Below are 23950 nucleotides of genomic sequence, written 5' to 3' on the forward strand. Positions count from 1 at the left end.
TTTATAGTAGTTCATTATGATTTCAGGTAAGTGATAATTTAAGATAATGTAGCCCTTTTGAAATTTAAAAATTAATTCTTGATTTTTATAATTTCATGCTCTTCTGGTTCTTTCTTATGTCTCCTATTACTGTTCATATTTGTATTTTTTCATGTTGTCATTTTGTGTGCTTTATGTATGGTTCCTATGCGTTGTCCTCAATGTTCAATTTCCCACCTTTACTTTGTTCTTTCCAACAAAATCTTTTGTTTTATTTATTTTCGTGTATTTCCTTCACCTCCTGATTGTGATGGCATTTATTAGAAATTTGGTTTACTATAGCAATGGTTTTAGCTTTTGTTTGTTTGTAATAGCAAACTTAAACTATCTGCACCGAAATGTAAAAAATAATGCAAGGAGGTTGTCATGTCTTTAGGGGAGGATAGCTCTGCATAATATTTACAGTGACTAGATGCTAAAATCTTTAGCTCAAAATACAGCTGTTGAAAATAATACTATTGTAAAGACCAGATAACATTTATTAGTATTTTTTTTTTTAATAAATGGGTTTGAATTCCACCAAGGATATGGATGTTTGTGATTGGGTTTAGGTGGGAGATAAATTTCCTCATCCAACATGAGACCACTGCTCAACTTATTGAAGGCATGAAGTGGCTTCTAAATGCACTAAGTTTAGTCTCTAGAGTAAGGTTTCTGGATGCAAAGGATAAAAATACAAAAATATCCCACTACTGATGTACTATAGATTTACATTCCATGGGAGGAGACTGCATAAAAATATTAATTACTATTAGCTTCACAAATACCAACATCATTAATTCTGCCATTCAAGTTACTGAATTCTTAATTATTTTACTTTCATTAGGAATGGAATTAAAGTTGGTATTATCAACTATTTTAGAATTTTTACTTTTCAAACACAAAATTAAAATAACTTCTAATGAAAAACTTCTACTTAAAGAAATATTGTATATTATATTGTATTCCTTTAATTTACACTTTTAAGAGAACTTATATCAACTGTTCATCTTCAGGACTCTTTCTTCTATGCATGATTCAGGCTCTAATTAAGCTGATTTTTTCACACCAGCTGAATTACCCCCCCCCCCCCCACTTCAGGATGAATAATGCAAGCTAGCAGCAGTTGATAAAAATTTTTTCTTATAAGAACATGGAGTTATAAAAATAAAAAAAATCCAGAAATTGTTATGACTGCTATGTTTAAAAGCTATATATTTCAACATAAAAATTACAAGTCATCATCAGTGGTATCACACAGTTGAATACAAACAGGACATAAACAGGTTACTTAAAACAGGCAAGAGGCACATGATGTTATACATAGAACAATACAAAGGAATAACTTAGGAAACATAGTATTATTATTTTTTAAAAAAATAATGATGTGATTAGATTAAGATTTTCCCATATCTTTGATAGCAAGAAGCAGCCATTCTGATTCAGGTTTGGATGTCAATTTTTTCATTCATGTCAATATGAATTTGATTTATAGGTATTATTTCTAGGAAAATTCCCATGTTACACCTCTAAAATAAACTATTATTTCAATGACTAATATAGCCTACTTTTGTTTAGGAGTACCCTTTTTTTTTACAATGTCATTGGCTCTTTACTCAAATCTTAGGGCATTACTGAAGTGTTATAAAACTAATATATGAAGAATAATATAGGAGGAAAATTCGGATATACCTTTTCGGATGTTGCTTGCTGTCTCCTTATCCCGACGATATGCATTTATCTGCTGTTAAGCTGTTAAAGGAAGAATGGCGGAATCATTCGGAAAAAACTCGGGTTTTTTATATGTATAATATTATTATTATTAAGGGTGAGTAGAGAGCATTTGGGAGGGAGGAGCTGAGAGAAGGATCTGAAGATAGAATTTATTTTGGGGGGAAGAGAAGGGATTGATGGGAAAAAAGTCAGGGGTGATTTTGATTTAGGTTTCCATCAGTAAAAAAGTCAAAAATAACAATCAGTAATGTTCCTAAGTTAGAATCATAAATAAGGTGACAAAAGAATTTAGTTTAGTCCTTAGCTATCCAAAATTTAAAATACTTCATAATTGCCAATATGAGGAAGTAAGGACCAATTAATGTCCTTTTTTGGTAGGGGAAAGAGTGATGACCCCTAATAGACCTGTTAAAGCTTAGTGTGAGATAATAATCATACAATAATGGTGTGAGAACATTACCTAAAGCAATGCCAAAACCTTCTTAGGTATTTATTCCCTAGGATATGGAGGGGAGACGGTCTTTTTTCCTAAATTCACTATAGAAAACACATTATAAAGAGATGAATTTATAAAATTGAAGAAACTTATAGAAACATATTAATCTCCCTACTTGCGAGGTTGGTGAAATAGTGAGACCAAATTGCACTTCTTATCCATGTTATTTAAAGGGTGTTACAGAATCATATCCAGATTTAGCTGGACGTCTATAGATGTCATGGCCGGTTGGAGGGAGTTAAAGCAGTTACATGCCCATTTATACATTTCATAGACCATATCCATGAAGCAAGAAAATATATATATCAATATTTTCTAATTTTAAATAACAATCATTATTCAAGTTGTAAGATACTCACAACGCTTCCTCGAGAAGTTCGATGCATGAATGGAGGTCCTCTAATGTGATTCCACATCTGTCCTGATGTCATAGCAAATACCACACACTAAGAAAATAAAGCATTATTAAATACTAGTTGCAGATTAATCAACAAATGCCCAATACTATTGTACTGGGCATATGTTGATGTGAGATAATAATCTCACCCTAACGTAATAATCTGAAGATAAATATATAAATATATTTATCTTTAACATTCCATCTGGTCTTCTTGTGGAAGCTTGAAATAGTAATATACATAACTCATCAGGTTGAAAATTTTATGTAACTCTTCTCCTTTAAGACAATTTAATTTATGACTTCTTTCAAACAACTATAAAAAATAAATATTACATTTTCAAAAATAAACATAGTAATGATGGAAATAACCAAGCTCATTAGGTGAGTGACGGATCTACTACCCCCCCCCTTACCAACTAAAAGCGAGTAATACAATTTCAGAAAATAACAATGACAAGATAAAGGAAGCCAAACTTGCTGTGTCTAAATGCACGCTACAAGAAAGGTGTTGAGAATTAAGCTCGGTTGTGTGAAATTTCAATATATGTACACTGAATAGCCAAAAATCAAACAAATAGTAAACAAGGAAGATGATGAATGAAATGAACTATAGATTTAGAATCTAAAATTATGAAACGTAAAATTTGGAGAAGGAAAAAACAAACAAACTAAAATTAAAGAATAAAAGGAAACAAAAAAACTAGTCAAGTATATACAAGGCCAGCAACATGGCATGCTGGTTGTTTAATGGGAAAAAATATTTCATCAGATGATCAGTTTTGCACAGTTTACATTTAATATGTTAGATTGTATTAAAGCTAGTTAAAAGAACATGCCTAGTAATGCAATTTCAGAAAATAGAGATGACAAAATAATTGGAGCTGAACTTGATAACTAAGCGTACAATATGAGAAAGGTGTTGAGAATGAAACTTAGATATGCAAATGTAATTTCAGGAAAGTACTGCATTAATCAGATATACTTTCTTATATGCAGATGCAAAGTCATTTCATAACTGACTGTCATTTTGCATTGTTCATCATCTGATAATGTATTTTTTCCCCATAAAATGGCCAGCACACATCATGTTGCTGGTCCTGTATATACCTTACCAGTTATTTTTTTTTCTAAATTTTAGGTTTCAGATACAGATTCTAAATTTATAGTTCATTCTATTCATCATCTTCCTTGTTTACTGTTTATATTCAAGTTTTATTTTTGGCTATTCAATGTACATATATCCACCATCATCATCAGTGGTCCTAACAGGCACTCAAGTGCCCACAACCTTCCAAATATACTTGGACTTCGCAACCACAACCATTACTTGAGGATGAGGCGGTTAGTCTCCCATGCCTCCCAGCGTGTCCCATGTCTGTAGATGCATGTGTTCACGGGGCCGGTTTGCCTGTTCTGGGGGATGAAAAACCCAAGTTTCTGGGTGAAAAAACCCTTACCTCAGTATGAGATCAGCTAACTCACTTTTCATCAAAACAGATCAGATAAAAGTGCCTCATGTTACTGACGGGAATTGAACCCAGGTCTTTCCAACCAAAGGGCTTCATCTATATCAACTGAGCTACGGAGGCTCTGTGCGTATATCCAGGGCTTCAGAAATCCACTAGCCACAGGTGAGTTATCAGAGGCAAGTAAATTTTGAATGGAACACCCTTGTTCCATTCAAAATTTATTGTGCTATTTTCTTTGCATAATTTATATTTTTTTTTCATTCTTAAACATCATCTAATTCACTATTAAGTTATTTAGGGAATAGACTATTTGTCTCTACCAAAAGTTAGTTTAAATGGAGATACCCTAAAAGATACCTTACTGCCGATTCCAAATGTGATATAATTACTATCTATGACAACAGGCAGCACCATTTATCTCTTACCCTGTTATAAACTAAAACCTATATTAAGTCTACAGATCAATTTTGAAATAAACAGACAAGTATTTTCAAACATAGCAAGTTATCACCATTCTCATAAAAATCAGACATACCATTAAACAAAAAAAATCACATAACAATGGAGAGGCTGCACGTAGCATGCCTAATGATACTCTTGATTAGACTATCATTCCAGTCTTTTCAACTATATATATATTAACTGCTACTGGAAATAGTTTAATTTGTTTGCGTTTTTTATTTCCATTAAGTAACCTCCCAATGATGCTTTCGTCATACAGACAGTGAAACACAAAAGGAAATACATCTAGTATAAATAAACAATTGCATGCAAGTTAAAAATCTGGTTATTATCAATCAAGCAAATCTACTCTTAGTGAACTGCAACAAAAAATTTATTTAAGAAGACCAAATTTCATTTGTTTCACTGCCAACTAAAATCCTCCTGACACCCTCTTTAACCGTTGAAAGTTTATTTTTCACTTGGTTAGACTATAATAAATTTAGTTTAATCCTTTATCCAAGTGTGAGCAAACAAAGTTTGTGCCTGAAAATATCTTCAGGACTGGGGTTAAGGTAGTACAACACTGGGCAACTCGCAGCAAAGGTGGACCAAGCTACCATCACTCCTATCTCAGTATCTCCCATAGTGCAAAACACATCACCTTGCGGATATATATATAATGTTATGTATTAAGGGAAGGGCCACTACCCAGACTAGTTTCGACCTTTATTGAGATCTCTTCAGTGAGAGCCAGGCCCAGAAGTGGAGATACTAGGCAGAAGCAATGGCGAGGACATCTTTACCTATAGGAGTTGCCAAAAGGTGTGTCACCTTTTTTTTTTTTTTTTTTATTAAATTACTCTGGATTTAGAGAAAGATGTTGAAAGTTTATTTTTCACTTGGTTAGACTATAATAAATTTAGTTTAATCCTTTATCCAAGTGTGAGCAAACAAAATTTGCGCCTGAAAATATTTTCAGGACTGGGGTAAGGTAGTACAACACCGGGCAACTCGCAGTCCGGTGCAGTAGCTTGGTTCACCTTTGCTGCGAGTTGCCCAGCATTGTACTACCTTACCCCAGTCCTGAAGATATTTTCAGGTGCAAATATTTGCTCACACTTGGATAAAGGATTAAACTAAATTTATTAAACCCTCTTTAACCCTTAAGTAGATATGCAGTTGTAATGTAGTACTAGTATAAGCTTATTTTCACAATTCACAATATAAATTAGATTAGTGTAAATATATTTTAACATACATGATAAAAAAGGCTTTTTAATAGTGTTAGTTAAAAAAAAATAAAAATAAAAAAGTTATCCTGCAAAGAAAAGTCAGAGATCAGTCATCTTATTGAAATCACATGTAAATAACTCTAGTTCCATTGCAAGTGTTGACCATTTCCCATAGTATGGATCAACTTCGTCTTTCCAAGGGAATTCTTTTATGGATAATTTATATAAATTAATTCATAATGGACAATAAATGAAAGGAAATGCAACTACATCTTTTAGTTTTGTTTAATGCAAAACTGAATGACTGAAATATACTAAAAACACTGAGGAAAAGAGTTTTGTTGTGTTATCAACTCAAAATAATGAAGATGTGCTTTCAAAACAAATGGCTCAAGGAATACAAGTGGATGTGCTATGAAGACAAAGTTTCATTCTGTAATGTATAAAAAATATCCTGGATCTGTTGACAAACTCTAGATTACTAGAAGGTTTTTAAGGCATTTTTTGAAGTGGAGACATTTAGGATTCATGAGACTTCAATTTTCACAAAAAAAAAAGATTGCTTTATCTTTCCAAAGAAAGATAGATTCTAAAATGCTTGAACACCTGAAGTGCCTTGTTAATACCGCCTATTATAAAGCTGCTGGCCTGGTTCGCCGAGTGGTTAGCATATTTGCTCTCCAGCCAAGAGCCTTGGGTTTGAATTCTACCTAGGGCACAGATGCTTGCAATTGTCTTTCACCTTCATACATTCATCCAGACAACTATGTATGCACTCTCCCAAGATGGAGTGGGTCACCATGGGAGAAGTAGACCCAAAAGAGTGATAAATAATATTTTTTTTTTTTTATCACAATTCACACTATGGGTAAGTAATTTTTTTTTTTTTTTTTGTTACCAGTAGAGTTAAGTGATAATTCTGGAGCCCTGCATATATCTAAATTTCATGTAACTGAGATTCATTCTGAACACCTTTCTCAAATTATACCTATTTTTTTTTTTAACCATCCTTAATATAATCTATTTCCATCTTTACTATAATTCCAGAAACAACATTAAACTATATTTGGACAATAGATCAATTGTTAACTAATAAATATTTATTAAACCTACTAGTTTCAACAAACTTTAGCTGTTGGCATTTTTTTGATCATCGTTAGATGATCAAGAAAATAAACATTCATTATGAACATTAAACTATAGTTTCAGAAAAATACTGTGTCCTAATCAGATATACTTTCTGAAGGAAATTGAAGCCTACATTACCCAAATTTAATTGTAATGTGGGTTTTCTAATTATAATTTCACAAACTTTAGAAATGTGCTCCTGTAGTTTGGTAAATTATAATTTCTAACTGTATAAAATAAACCTCACAAGCCCTAATATCATTACATTTTAGATCTGGTACATGTGCAGTTGCTTTTAAAAAGATAACCACTGCTATCATCTGTATTTGAATTTCCCACTTTTCTTAGTTTTATGAAACAAGTGTTTTCTCATCAAAATATCTATTAACTAGTTAGTTAACTATTCTACTTTCACTGTAGACACATGTTTTCTTCAGTTACATCATCATATTGTTTAAGATTAAACAAAAATTCAATAGCATATATTCTCTGATTCACTTTTCAAATATGAATCTCCTTCATAATTTAATACACAAAAGATTAAAAAAATTTCATGAAAATAATAAAATTAAAGTAGAGAATAAACTAGATAATGATTTGGCAAACTAATGTTTTTCTTTCCATCATTTAGAAAATTACTTTCGCTGAAATTAACCCCAATTGGAAGTGATTTTTTACTACTAGTTTGTTTGTATTACATTCAAGAATTACAAGAAATTGTATCATAAGCTCAGAATGATGACTCTCTACATCTAAACATAGATTTTGCTTACCAGAGAAGCCAATCCCCATGAAGTTTTATTATACAGAAAATCCAAATTGTTTCTTCTCATATAGAGCAAAGCACCAATCAGTGCAAACAAGATTACCAATGCAATGGTACCAGAGTAGTTGGGTGGACGGAAAATTCGAATCTTAAAAAGAATAAATATCACATACAATATAATCAATGCAATTACAAAATATATAAAAAGGGATAAGAAATTATCTTGTGGAAAATAAAGAGGCAATTAGTAATAATTCTTCAAAGTTTAATCTTTTTAATTCAGGCTTTTTCTACTATTAATAATCATACAAAGAAATCTCATTTGCATCATATAATTGTAAGATTTTAAACAGCTTTTCATTTAAAAGTCAGTTAGCTAGTCTCATACAAAAGGAATATATGAAGCAATACAGTTTATTTGAGTTGTAAGTCAGCTGCTAGAATTGAAGAAGGCACAGGAAGACAGTCTGATGTTGAATCAAGCGTGAGACAAGGGTGTATATCATCATCATAATGCTAATCATGGATATAGACCATACTGGTATGTTCCAGTCTCATTATCCATCTAATATCTCTTTTGAGGTCTACCTGACCTCCTCTTTTCAAATGGTTTAAATTTTATTAATTGTTTAGGATATCCGGTATTGACCATTCGGTTTACATGTTCTATCCAATTTTATTTGTAATTGTTTAGTTTTTCTTCAACTGATTTTATTTTTAGTCCTTTTAAAATATCTTCGTCCTTTTTTTTTTAATCTAATAATGTGTATTTTGCAGTTATTTTCATGAATCACATTTCACTTGTTTTTATTTTTGTTTATTTTGTTGTTTATTGCCCAAATTTCACTGCCATATAGTAATGTAGGCATAGCTAAAGTATTGTATATTTTCAAGCATGTTTCGTTTTGTAGAATGTTTGGATTGGGGGTTCAATTTATCAAGCCTACAATCTGTAAAAATTTTGAAGTTTTTAATTTTGTCTTTTTCTCCTTCATATGATATTTCACATTATCTAATATTTTATTATTAATAATTATTTTACTTCTAATTGGAGTTTGTCCACAAAATGTCATTGTTTTAGTTTTATCTATGGATATTTTCATTCCAAACTGTCCTACTATAATGTTTTAGTTATATATTGCTCTTTGTAAATTATCTTCCTTATCATTATTACCTGATTATCTGCAAGACTGATCTACCTGATGTTGAATCAGGTGTGAGACAATGAGATATATTATCTATACTGTTATTCATCGCCTATATGAATAACACTGGCCTGGTTTGCCGAGTGGTTAGCATATCCATTCTCCACCCAAAAGGCTGTAGGCTCGAATCCCGCTGTGAGCATGGATGTTTGTGATTGTCTGTGAATTACAGAATTACCATTAAGTCATCCTTTGCAATTGGATTGCCAATTTCCTCTACAGTCATTTGGTATGTCTCATAGTGGATGGTTTCCTTTCTTTAGATGTCTTCACCAATGGCAGAGTAGCTTGGGACTCTTTCTCCTATTCATATATGAATAGGGACTTTTTTGAAGTCTCCCTAACCTTAACCTTGATCCTTTGTGACTAACCAACTAGTGCCTTATTGATCTCCATGGTAATTTTTCAGTGACAGTGAAGACAATCTTGTCTACTTCAGCACTACCAAAATAGAGTTATGTCTTATTTTACAAGAAAGATCATATTTGACCTTCTCTCACTTTTCATAATATCCACATCTTTGTGCAAGATCAGATTCTCCCTTCACCCCTCCAGGTTAGCTTATACCTTTAACCTTGATTGGCATAAGCACATCACATCTAGTCTCCTCCATCTCCACAAAACTAGATGTCTTTTCTGCTCAAGATAACTCATCACCTATACAATTTCTAATACCATATACATCCCAAATCTACCCTACCTTAGAATACTGAACCGTCAGCTGTCGAGGGAAAAAAAGGTTCCTTTTTCTTTTTTAATCATCCACACATATTGGCACTGATGAGCTGTAGATTTTGCAGCCTCTCATTCATAAGATTAATATACTCAGCAATTTATCATACTTCTGCAAGTTCATTATGGTGTACTTATTTTCAACATCCAAAAGGTAATATCAGAAATCACATATTATATAATGAGAAGAAAAAAATTCAGAAATAGTATTGTGTAAGCAAAAAAACACCAAGGAGCAGATATGGATTCAGACCACATTCCAATTTTTCAAAATCAAAAGTAAGACTAAAATACACAATAGAAATAAAGAACCTTGCCTAGACTTCAGTTACCCAAAGAATTACTGTAATAAAAATAAATATGCAACAAAAAAAGTCATTTTAAGCACTTGAAGTTTAATTAATTTATTATTATTATTTTTTTTACGCTAATGCTTTTGATTCCCTTAAGCAAGGCCATTTTAGCCCCAACTTTTCAGAGACTGAGGGGGGGGGGATGGTTCAATCTCCACCAGAAGCCAATTAGAGATAGCTGGCCCAAGACTATCACTAACAGCATTTGGCATTCTGGTGAAGAGAGGCAGATGACAAGTGCAGCCATCTCGTGTCCTTAATCGTAACACTATTTCTTTATTCTCTGAGATAGTGTGGGTTCTGTGGTTGATTTCCTTGAATTTAAAGGATAAAAAGCCTGCTTGCCCATGCCAGAGATTAACTAACTTGGGAACTGGTCGAAGGAAAGCTTAGAAAATGTTCCTATAGTCTGCGATAGATTTGAACCTAGGTCTTCCTTCAGGCGATCAAGAGTGCAAATCTCACTGAGCTACACAGACTCAAGATACAAAAGAAATGAAAACTTCCAAAGATATTCTGAAAGATTGCTGCCTATAACTAAGCCTTGTACAAAATGTTATTTGACTGAAGAAATTAAATGTGAGCAGAATACATTTCAGATCTTTTCAGAGATGATACAGAAGTAAAACCAGAGTTTGAGAATTTTGAGAAAAGTCCTCTACAATTAAAAGAAATCCTAAGAGCAGCCATGAAAGAAAGACAGAGGAGGCACCAGGATTAACATGAAATTCAAACATGCTAAAAGCCCTAGATGATTGATGACAATCACAGTACTTCTATCTTCATAAACATCACATCCCAATAAAAAAAAGTTGGAGCAGGTTAAAATCTTCATGTTCACATAAAGATTACAGACCAATAAGCTTAATAACAAAACTATTGCTATGAAATATACAGGAACAAGAGAGTTATCTTCAGTATTAGATTAGAAAAAAATGTAGAAAGACGTTCATCTTTGTTTTATAGACTAAAATAAAAATTTGATAGTGTTTATCATAAGAAATTAATGTTAATGAAAAATGGTACACAGTAATAACATAAGACTGATATCCTGCATATACGGAATAAACCAGCAAACATAAAAATTAATAAAGGATTCTTAGAAACTTTACAAATACAGAAAGGTGTTAGATGGGAAAGTGTACTTCCTCTCCCCCTCTGTTCAATCCCTAAGAAGAAATTTTTAAAAGTACTGAAGAAGTGCATGGAATAAAAACAAAAGTATAAATAATCTTTATTATGCAGATGATACTTCTGATAGCTTTATTTAAATCAAATATTGATATGTATTCTTGATGTGCAATTTTGAATATTTTCAATCACCAGTCTGTCAATTCTTGTTTCATTTAGCAATGTTTCAAAGTAATTAGATCCAGATTATCATTATCTTCAGCTCTGATGTCACCTTTATCATCAGACTCCTTTACAGTACTCAGTCTTCTAAGCTTTTTTAACAGTTCCAAAATATGTCACGATTTTCCTGATATTCATTTTCTATGTTTTTACTAAAGTCTCCCCATGACTTTTGTGTAAAACTAGCTAGTTTTACACCCTACTTCACTTTCTTACGTTTCTCTCTATATTCTCTCAAAGCACATTCATGTGTGCATACGACTTAACTTCCAAGAACTTTCGACATGCTCTCTTTTCCTTGATTGCCCGTATCTTCCCGAGTCCACCACGGAGTTTCAATTTTTCTATCCTTGCAGTAAAGTTTTGTTCTTGTTTTCAAACTCTTTCATTTTTTCTTGAATAACATTTGTGTATTTGAGGTCAACAGTTAATCTCTGAAAGCTACTGAAATGATTCTTTATAAAACTTTTTTTACACAGTTCTCAATATGATCAATACTTGATACAGGCTGCCATTGAAGATTATCCTCATATTTAGAGCTGAAATACTAAAAAATAAAATATGGGAACAGTGTGGTGAATATTTTAAAAACTGAAAAGAGTATGGTGGATAATGTTGAATATGAAAAAATAAAATTAAGACTATAATATATAAAATAAATATGGTATTACATTAAATTACAAAATAAAGTTATAAGCTATAAGTTATAAGCAGAGAAAATCCATACTCCAAAGTCAAAATCAAAGTGGAAAACGCTATTATAAAATAGATCAAATCCCAAGTACAGGATTTCACCTATCCACCTAATTACAGATGGATGAGAGATGAAAAAAAAAATAATAATAATAATAATAATAATTAGAAGTACATAAATTACAAAATCAATCTTTTACAGAAATGAAACCATACTACCATCATCATGAAAAATAAGTAAAAAACTTCATTAAGAATGATCAAATTCTTTATACAATTTACTCTTCAGTAGATCAGAAACACAGACAATGAATAAAGACATTAGAACAATCAATGCATACGTTTTTAAGATTTGGACATTAAGAAGAGTGATCTCATGAGTCCAAAAGAACAGAAATGAAGTTTTTTTTAGATAGATACAAAAGCTGGTGCAATAAAGAAACAGAAAAGTAAAATAGTATAAGCAGGTTGCAATGAGACAAGAAAATCTTACAAAAGATTTATATGAAAGAAAAATAGAGCAATGGAGGAGAACAACAACAACTCATGATCAAAAACAAAGGACTGGTTCAGCTGACACTATGTGGAGAGAAAGAATAGCCCAAGATAGGACTGCATGAAGATATATGCAATGAACTTCCTAGATGGAAATAACAATGGATGGATGGATGTTAGATACCTTAATAAATATCATTCATTGTTGTTTTGGAATTACAGTTGAAGAGATTAATTAGTAACATTATGAAAAAAATTATAAACAAATCCCATAAGTGAACTTTGATAATTTTTTAAATTGTTTTATTAATAAATGTATACCTGAATATCAGTCCGTTCTCCAATCCATCTAGTTATCGTTTCAGCTGCAAATCCTATCCTACATAAGACAATTAAGAAAAAAAAAAGTTTTGAAAAATGCATCAATAAATGAGAACTTTTCCTTACAATACATAATCAGCAGCTCAACAGCAGAAACATTTAATGATAAGGCAATAATCATCATATATAGATTCCTAAAAGCTTTTTCTAGTGGTTATGCTAAATCTAACATCTTAGTTAGTCATTAATAGACATTTTTAACCTACTTATGATCCATATTGAAGTTTCTGGAACAGAAAACTATGTAAATATCAGAATGCAAATAATTTACTGAAAAAATTAATTATATACAAGCTGATGTTTCACTAACATTACCAGAGGCAAAGGCAAATAAAGGTTTGCACCTTGGAAAAAAGTTTCAGAATAATCTTTTTAAGGAAATATGCATCACAAAATTGTAAAGTGAATAACAGTTAACCCATGTACAAAAAAGATTTACTGCTTGTAATATTGGCCACTTGTCACAGAGACATTGGAGAGAGTAAAGGAGAACAGTAAAACAACATCTAAAAATGATTGTGCATGTGTAGAAACTTGAGTAGTAAACACACAGCTATATGCATTTACTACTTAACACGTTGACCACCGTAATGTTAAAAAATTTTGTGATCCCCGGGCTAACTTCTTTTTGTTTTACAATTTGCTAAAAGTAACATGAAATAATCATATTTTATGATTTTTTATCTATTTCATGCAGCTAAATAGATTTGTTAAGTGCAAATCACGTGTGTACTGCGTGACCTGAGAAGAATTTTTTTACTGACTGGGCCGAGCGGTGCACGTGATTCGCACTTCACACAAGGTCAAACTTGCATATCTATGACGTGTACGAACAGTTATATGCGTTCAGTGTTTTGTCCGGTGGAATAAATTTATTATAGTGATAAATATTGTTATAAATTGCCCTAATATGGGAGACTACGAAAAAGAGCAATGTCATTTAGAAGCCTTGATAAATGAAGTTCTATCTGATGATGAACCATACGAATATTCGTCAGAAAGTTACAATGGAAGTGATCTTAGTTCTGTCTCTTCAGATTCTGATTCTCTCATTGCTAGAAAGAGAATAAAAGTATCTACAACTGGTAATACCGAAGTTTTCGCTCCTAGTACATCTCAGTTTACTGCTGCTCATTTTGTAGAACAAACAATTGATGATGTTATAAGAAATCTGCATTTGACTAATGATTCTTCCTCAGATGAACTACTTGGAAATGTGAATTCAACCGAACTACAATGGAATGAAATTACAGGTGATAATCTAAAACATTTTCAGTTTGTGGATAATAATTTTGGAATAAAACAAAATGTTACTGAAGAAATGCACAATAAACAGCCTGTAGACTTCTTTTTTATGTTTGTTGATGAAGGACTGCTGGACCTAATGGTGCAAGAAACTAACAGATACACTCTTCAAAAACTCAGTAAGATAATTTTACCAATAGCAAGGATAAGAAAGTGGAAAAACAGAAATCCCAATGAAATTAAGATATTTTTGGGTCTGCAAATTTGGTTCAGTTTAGTGCAGATGCCAAAATTAGATTGTTATTGGTCGAATAACATCCTCTATTCTAGAAATCAAACAAGTTATGTCAAGGAATCGGTTCAATCTCCTTCTTCTCAGTAACTGGCACTTCACAGACAACAAGGGTGGAATTACTTCTGAAAGACTTTATAAAATTACACCTCTCATAAATCATATAAGAAAAAATTTCCAGAAAATAATGATGCCTTCGAGTAATATTTGCGTAGATGAAACTTTAGTTCCGTTTGAAGGTCGTCTTGCCTTTCGTCAGTACATGAAGAATAAAAGACACAAATTTGGCATAAAACTATTCAAATTGTGTATTGAAGATGGATATACATATGATTTTAAGATATACTGCAGCGTAGAAAAGACCAATACCACTAATAGTGTTCCAAACTTCAATTGTTATGGAACTTTGTGAGAATCTACTTGACCATGGATGCACAATATATGTAGATAATTATTATATCAGTATTGAATTAGTGTACAAATTTTTAAATAGACAAACACCCCTTGTAGGCACTTTGAGAAAAAATCGAAAGGGAATTCCACAGGCTGTTACCCAGAAGAAATTGAAAAAGGGTGAAATAATTGGTAAAGAAAGTGACACGGGGGGGGGGGGGGTAATAAAATGGTGCAATAAACGTGAAGTGCTTATGTTATCAACAAAACACACAAACAAAACGAAATCTCTTACAGCAAGAAATGGTAATGAAGTGCAAAAGTCGGAAGCTATTATAGACTATAACAAAAGCAAACGTTTTATTGATCTATCTGATCAGGTAAAAGCCTATGCTTCTCATCTTCGAAGAAGTGTAAAATGTACTGAAAACTCACAGTTGAAATTCTTTTAGGTTATGCTAAAAGTTTTATAGTATATAAGCAAGTTACTGATAAAAACATTAGCATCACAGAATTTAGAGAAAAAATCACAAAAGAGTTATTAGGAATTACACCCAAGGAAAATAATGTCACTTCGACTTGAGACAAGGAAAAACATATTTTAGAAGAGGTTGGTACAGTAATAGGAGAAGATGTACATCTTGCTACAAAAAGTTAACCGAAGAACATAATAGAAAATATGCAACATCTAAGGCCACACAAACATGGTAGAAATGTGTTTAGTGCGAAAAATTTTACTGTGTTCGCTGTTTTACTATTGTGCATAACTGCACTTTGTAATTGTTTAGTAATAATTTCACCTAATTATATTTTTCATATCTATTTGTGTATTGTTTGTTTATTAGTTTTTCAATTTTTTAGAAGAAAAATTAATGATTTGACACATTTATAATAACATATATTATAAATAAATATTTAGCACCATTGTTATTGTTTCATTCAACATTAGAAATTGGCCTAAATCAGGTAAAAATAAAACCCCTATAATAGGCCACCTGTTGTACATGTAGTTGAAATTCTACTGCGCTAGCTATATAAACCTGTTTACCAGGCCCCACATTTCCATTACCCATAAGCATTTCATTTAGATATGAATCATGGGTGAACTGCAGCCTGAAAGAAAAATCTTTATGTGAAGCAAATATGATTCACGCAATGCATTGAAAAATGTAGTGTGAATCGTATTTGATTCATACAGTGGTCAACGTGCTAAGTCTCAATCCCTGCTGTATGAGAAAGAGAACCAACTATTAAGCATCAAAGGAAATGATGAGTAGTTCAAAACCATAAACTAACCGTATACAAGATGATCTTCAAATCCATTTTAACTTATGAATCTGAGTGTGAAGTTAGAAATAAAACAGTTTGTAAAAGATTAAAGACGACAGGGATAAAGATCTGCCTCCTCCCTCTGGGGAATAAAAGACAGTAGAGGGGGGAGGGGAGAGAGAGAGAGAAAATGCAATAGAATAATTATTGTATATTGTACACATACACACGATTTGAAAAATATCTGGATTATTCAAAAAAGTTGGCTAAATTGTAAAACAGAACAGCTCTTAACATACTGATGAAGCAGCAGAAAGTGATATGAACTGAGATTATTAAATAATAATATCTTACTATATTATAATACCAACATGTTGGCTAAATGAATAACATTCCAAATTTCTCACCAAAGGCTGTAAATTCAAATCTCATTGCAGCACAGGTGCCTGTGAATGTACTTAGGTTATAGATGATTTACAATGTTGGTGTGAGACCATCATCCCGTTTATTGGATGCCTGAAGTGCTTGAAAAAGATCTTTGGTCAATAGAGAAAGAGATGGAATTCTGGATAATCTAATTTTAGCAATACAGCAGCAAATGTACTACAGGATTACAATCTTTCATGGGTGGATTGCAATAAAAATAAAATAGAACGGAAACCAAAAGTTATCTGTGTTTGCCAATTACAACAATGATTTTTTTTTTCATTCACAAATATGAATTAACAGTAATCTGTGATACATGCCACTGTGCCTAACAGGTTACAAGGAAGATAAAGATGGTTCATGATAAAACAGTGCTGCCTACCTCTGAATATCCATTTGATCAGCTTTCTTTGGTTTGCCTTTCTCTGGGAAATGAAGGAAAACAGGAGCAGAATTCTGACCCAGCTGTAAATGAAATTTATTTCATGTTACACATAAAATACACACGAAATTATATTCTCATTTTCATCCATATTTTATTGTAGTGTAAACAAACATTACAAGTCTGACAAGGAATCAACTTAGCATAACTGTGATACAGGCATCATGTAAGTTTTTGGTATCAAGCTTTTTTTCAAAAAATAAGTTGATAAGCTCAATTTATTTACTTACAACCAATGTGAGTTCTTGTGTGGGCAGAAAAGAAAGACAAAGATTTTGATGATAATGAGTTAAGATATATTTGATTGTGATCTATGACATCCTTGGCACATTTTTTGGACAGCATAATAAAAAATTAAAGACAGATAATTTCAAGTGGAATGGAAGCAAAGATTTTCATACCAAGATTACAGAACTGTTTCAATGTTCAAAACAAATTTTTGGCCCATAAGATCTAAAAATAATAATCCAACCACAGAAAGAAAGAACAGAAATCAAATGTCCTTTCAACACCAGCTCGAATCTGAAATGCCTTGAAGAACAACATAGAAGGATGACTGATAATAAATTGATCATGTTTATCTGGAAAATTATTTGGATTATATGATATTCTAGTGGTCATGTAAAAAATTTTGAAGTTCAAGAGTGACAGAAAATGTCCTCCGTATTTGATGAATATAAGGAAGGTAAAAGTCATGAAAATTAAAAATATGATACTGATATTTAAAAAGGTTATGCTGAAAAAAAGTAAAGATTTAATAATAAAAAAACTCAGGATGGTTGATGCTGCTAGAAGAGGAATAATGACAAATTAATTTCTCAGAATGAGGTAGATTTTTAGCTAAAGAAGATTAAAAACTACTATTAAGGATGAAGTGAGCCAAAAGATATCTAAATTAGGCAATGTGAAATGAGCAGTAGTTGAAGAAACTGATAGTTCAGTTGCAATAAATGATTTACTGTGTTTTGAAGATTAGTAATGGGGAAAAATAACCAATAATTTGAAGTGAAATCATGGATCTGGAAGGTTTTGGAGAGTTATTCTCCCCCCACCCACACTCCTCTCCACTCACAAATGTAGTTTCATTTCTTCTGTTGTTTGAAAGAAGGTGAAACTGGGAAAACAGAATTTGAAGTGATGAATTCTTTGCAAAGACATACAGTAGCAAACAAATTAATCTGGACACTCACATTTTAAAGAAAAATTTTAATTTCACAAGAAAATAAGTACAAAAAATTAAACTCCAACTTTTGTTAATAATTTATATGTGCTCCTCTGTTCTTAATAAGTTCATTAATTCGCTTAGGCATGGATTCTACCAACGTAGAACACATTTTTCTTATTTCTGCATCTTGAAACCATACTTTTATAATGGACTGAATTAAGTTATCCTTTGGAACACAATTTAATTTCCCATGTCTCTTTTTCACCATGGCCCACAAATTTTCTATTGGGTTAATATCAGGAGAGGTACCTGGTCACTGAAGCAATTAGGTGTTGTGATTTTTGAGGAACTCTCAAAAATGATCACTTTTTGCAACTGTGGCATGGAGTGAGATCCTGTTGAAAGATGAGACCTTTGTCTTTCTGTGGGACCACTCTTTTCTCCAATATTTTTATGTATTGATCACTTTTCATCATACCATCAACAGGCACAAGTGATCCTGGACCATCATGTGTAAAACAACCAGAGAACATCTTTTTATCTGGGTGTTTAGGGCTTGCTGAAGGTGGGAAGGAGAGGTCTTCTCAGCTGCTGATTTGCAAACATTGGGTACTCACTATCCCTCGACAAAGAAATAGCTCTCATCTAAGAATATGACTTTCCACTTCTCAATAGTCCCATCTTTGTATACTTTTTCCCACTGGAGCCTCTTTTTCTGTATAGTCTTCATCAACTGTTGTTTCTTTTTTGGTCTGTGGGTAGTCTTCCTTGCTTCCAACAATCTTCAAGAGACTGTCATGTCAGAAACATTAATCTTACTAGCTGCCAAGTCTCTAAGTCTACAGCAGACCATCTTAGACTCATTTTGCTTTTCTTAACTAGTAAGTGCAGTTTTCCTTTTTTGCCCACATTCTCCTTTTCTGTTAGGAAAAAAGGTACCTGCCTCCCTAAACCTTTAAAAGTGTATAACAGTACCCAAACGAACAACACACTCATTGGCAATGCGTGTGGTGTTTGTTTTTGAGTCATGGATTTGAGCTGAGAAAGAGTACAGATTTTTGAAGACTTTCTTGGCGATGTATCCATTTTATAGCTACACAAAATGAATAAACCACTACAAATGTCAACTTGTTTGCACTATTAAAAATGCCAAAACACTATTAATAAATATTGTAGAGAGTTCAAGCATGCAGCACTCAACCAAAATAGTGAACTAAAACCAAAACCAAAAACGATGAAAATTTGGCTTGTTCAGATAATTTGTTCCCTACTGCATATGGAGAAAAAACATCCAGTTCCTCAAATTGTGGTTTTTGCAGTATCTCTCCCACACAACGCTATCTGGTTCTGATGATTCATTTCTGTGCATTATATTTTTAAATGCACAAAATGCTAACCAGGTTTATCCTTAGGAAGTGCTACTGCTGATCTCAGACTCAAATATTCATCTGAATATAATGAAATCTTATCTTAATTACTCTAGCTGTAGTCAAAAATTACTGCAAGCATATCCAAATAAATAAGTTAATCAAATATTATTTACAGTAATTATATACAAACTGATTGGTGAAACATACACAAATTACTAAACCATTAATTAGCAATGCACTCACACACTTCCTTACAAATTAAAAATTTATCAAAACAAAAATTTGTTGAGCAACTAATTTTAATAATTAAATTCATAATGTCGAAAAACATAAACCAAGAATTAATTGACATTAATTAATTGTAAACTGCATTTCATAAAAAATTCAAGTAACAACAGTCTGTTCTTAATGAACAGATTAAGTAGAGCAGATAAGTTATTATATCATTTCATGTACTGAATTATCAGTTTAAAGTTTTTTCACTCTCCTTTCCTTTAATAAAAGAGAGAATAATAATAATTATTATTATTCAATGACATCTTTAAGGAGTCTTAAAGACTCATCGAGGGAGGGCACCTACTCTACAACTTTCCGTCTCCACCACTCAATCCACCAACTATGGCAAACCGCAACTACACCAACACCATCTACTGCCCACCACCACTAGTATTTTTTTGTCTGGAAATTGTGCAGGTTCTGAAGACTAATTTGTCTATATGCAGGATGAAAAACCCAAGTTTCCAGGTGGGAAAAAACCCTGCTACCTCTATCTGAGATCAACTAACTCATCTTCAATTGAAAAAATCTCATATAAACATTTCTCTCGTCATGACAAGAATCAAACGTAGGCCTTTTACAATCGAAGGGTGCAATGTACCATTATTCTTCCAATTGTGTTATGGAGATACTTAATTCAACTAAAGAAATAAAACAGTCCTACTTTCCTATAACAGAAAGAATATTCATAGACAAAAAACTTACTACAGCCATCTAATACAAAGAATGACAGTTCTTATATAACAAAGACAATTATTATTAAAACAGTTATCATCATCAACAAATTCCTACGGTGTGATACTACTGCAATAAAACATGAAAAATGTATATTATTACTAACTTCATATTGACAATTTTTCAGCAAATTAGTCTATCAGGAGTGCAATATCAGATCTATATTTCAATCTTCTAACTGCATGTATCTATCTAGATCATGACCTTCCTCTGGGTCTTTTCCCTACCATCCTGACATCAAACATACGTACTTTACTAATCTTTCATCTACAATTCTGTTTAAGTGACTATACTATACCATCTGAGATTATCTCTGCTCACACATTCCTGAATGCTAACAATGTCAAGTTCCTAGTATCTACATTTTTAATGTGATTCTATCATAGGTGCCACCTTTACACTCCTCTAATTTTTCCTCAAAACTTTCATATCTGTGGTTTCTAGTCCTTGTCAAGTGTTTTGCTTCTAACACAGCTCTCAAATCCATAAGTAAAAACTGATTTGCATTTAGCTGTATCCAGTTCTGTATTCATCAGTTGCATCACCATACTAGAGATGTAGCTGATGTTTTCAATACTCCTGCTATTTTCATGGCCTGTCTTTTTACTGGTGATTTTCAGTTCAAATTTATTACAGCAATTATTCAATTTAATCAAGCAATCTTGCAAATTTGTACGTAATTTATTTAAGAGCACGAGGATTGTCTGAAAGGTTTGTGGCCTGAATAACAGAGATAGCCATCTGAGTTGCCAAAATTGTTTTGGCATACTAATCTTTAATCATTAGAATTATGAACATATGAGAAATGCCATAATCATCTGTTAAGTAGTTTTTGTTCAGTAGCCCATTGAAGTGGGTTGAGCGCTTTTTTAAAATAGAAAATACTGAGCATTGTGTGGCCATCAAATATTTCATAAAGAAAGGTATGAACCCAAATGAAATTATAACCGACAGGGATAATACTTTAGGATAATCTGATCATTCATTCATTCTTAACAGTAAAAATAAAGTGGGTAGCTCTAGCTAAATGTGGGCTGAGAAAGCATGGAAGATGAGCTCTTACAGTAGATGACTATAAGGGTCATCTTCCAGTGCATGAGATTGGTGAGGTTATGAGCATCTCGGCTGAATGGCTATACAATATTCTAGTTCAAGTACTGGGGTATGTCAAAAGTATCTGCAAGGTGGGCCCCATGTTTCTTGACATGGAACAAAAATGCATTCAATGTCAATTTTGATAGAGGGTTTTTTTAGTGTTTTATGAAGAAAACATTAATTTTCTGAGAAGATGATTTGTGATTACTGATGAGATTTGAATATACTACTACAAACTAGAGATGAAACAACCCAAATCTCCACCTACAAGGAGGGTAAAGGAAGTGCCATTGGCTAGTAGTCATGCCAACAGTCTTTTGGGATAATGATTGCTTATCTTCTAAAGGACCAAATAACAAATCAACAGCTATGCTAACCTTCTACAACAATTACACACACAAAAAAAAAAAAAAAAAAAAAAAAAAAAAAATTATGAGAATAGGCCATTCCTGGCTTATTCTCATAGTGATATACCACTTCAGACATCTGCAATTGTGATGACCAAACTATGAACTTGGCTCTAACTATTGTAATCATGTAAATCAGCAGCACTTTATTTCCAGATTATTTACAATTTTCTTTTATCTATCAACCCATTCTACCAAAAAATCAAATTTACTTTGGAACTACCTTCCTAGATGTTTTAATTACCAAAAAAAAAAAAAAACTGAAAAAGCTTTTCACTTGGTGTATATCACAAGCCCACTCCTACAGGTCATTACCTACATTCACCTTCTTCACACTGTGTCAAAAAAACTAGGTATTATACATACATACACTCACAAAAAAGGGAAGTCCCTATAAGAAGAGATGAAGAAAAACTTACTGAAGAACAACAAACTCTACTCCAACAACTTGTTCACAACAGATATTCATATACCAAATTGCTATTCTATAATCCTGCTCCATTATGGTTTAAGCCAATAAGAATACAATTTGGTTGGCTAAATCCCAAATTGTCAGCCCATCCTCGTTTGTTTAGTATCCAGATGCATGTACCACGAGAAGGTGAGGATTGGATATTAGGTCAGAAGACCTGGTCGGTTCTCCGCATTCTTTTAAAGGCTATGTGGAGGTCTTCTCTCAGTTATACAGCTTTGACCCCCTTAAGCACCCTGTAGTGAAAAGGTGTTAACCTTTTCACTACAGGATAAAATAATATGGATAACAAGTCATCCATATCATAATTTAATACAAAAAATCATGGAACATCTTAATCACTGCAATTCCAAATGGACAAAACAGATTATTTTTTTTAAATGTGCAGTTATTATTGAACCTCCAATTAGACAATTTAAATGCTATGTATCTGAAGCTCTAATCGCTGACCTTAGTTCTGCATTTAGGAATCAGATCATTGCCACCCCCCCAACACACACACACACACACACAGTGTAACTGATAAAAGGGCCATGCATGTGTGGCATATACAACAGCATTAATAGCAAGGTAAAAAAAAAAAAAACAGTTCTTTCTAGAAGACACTATAGATACTCACTGAAGCAAAAACATCTGATCCTTCATCAAAGTCGACCATTCCGAAAAATAGTTTATTAGAATGCATTTGAGAATATCGCCATGAACTGGCCACAATCTGAAATTCATCATGTGCGTGCCTATTTTTATAAAAATACAATTAATAATGAAAGTCAGTGATTAATATAGTTTAGTTTATAATAATTAAATAAGTTCAATCAGTTATATAATAATTAAATTTACTACACTGTGACAATTTTACACTTCTGCTATGATTATCCTATCAAAGTAAAATATCAAATACAATAAGATTAAAATGAAAAAGTATAATGCTGCTATTTACTGATGCTCTAATTTGTTTATTTCTTATTTTCATTTATGCATACTGATTTCCAATGTTTAACATTTATTTCAGAATTGTACAGGAATAATGGACAGCATTTATACAATAAATGCAAGTATAGAATGGATCTGATCTGCATATAGTGCATAGTACTCTTTTCATAATATTCATTTATATCAGGGATTGATAACTAGTCAATTGTGGCTGTAATATCAGCAGAAATGCAAATATATAAGAGAAGAAAAAATTATTTGCTTCCACCATTTTTCTATGAAAAAATAAATACTAAGGGGAGGAGTTTCCTTTTGGATTGCACATCTCCATCCATTCCACTTGCAGCACATTTTAATAATTTTGCTCCATTTTGGTGTTCTACCAGTTTGTCTTTATTTTGTGGCAGGCAAAACAAATTGAGGAATATTATTATTATTAAGGGCTACTCCAAGGAGTCCTTAGACTCATCGAGAGAGGCCCTAAACCTTATATCAAGAACTATTCAGCCATTCCACTTGCATATCTCCATC

At 32.3% G+C, this 23950-nt stretch overlaps 1 protein-coding gene across 2 annotated transcripts in view; it reads right to left on the minus strand.

Annotated features, from left to right (window-relative positions):
- Ostgamma (oligosaccharide transferase gamma subunit) overlaps positions 1 to 23950 on the minus strand; it is a 98186-nt gene that overhangs the window by 60288 nt on the left and 13948 nt on the right. For both annotated transcript variants that reach the window (XM_090395006.1, XM_090395005.1), the window contains exons 3-7: positions 23106 to 23223; positions 16907 to 16989; positions 12840 to 12897; positions 7695 to 7835; positions 2608 to 2694 (exon numbers count right to left, since the gene is read on the minus strand). In XM_090395006.1, the coding sequence (XP_090251132.1) occupies positions 2608 to 2694; positions 7695 to 7835; positions 12840 to 12897; positions 16907 to 16989; positions 23106 to 23223 (487 nt within the window). The remainder of the gene's footprint in view (positions 1 to 2607; positions 2695 to 7694; positions 7836 to 12839; positions 12898 to 16906; positions 16990 to 23105; positions 23224 to 23950) is intronic.

Source organism: Typopeltis vanoorti, chromosome 6 (genome assembly GCF_054136105.1).
Source record: "Typopeltis vanoorti isolate ZY-2024b chromosome 6, IOZ_Tvanoo_1.0, whole genome shotgun sequence".
Classification (NCBI taxonomy): Eukaryota; Metazoa; Arthropoda; class Arachnida; order Uropygi; family Thelyphonidae; genus Typopeltis; species Typopeltis vanoorti.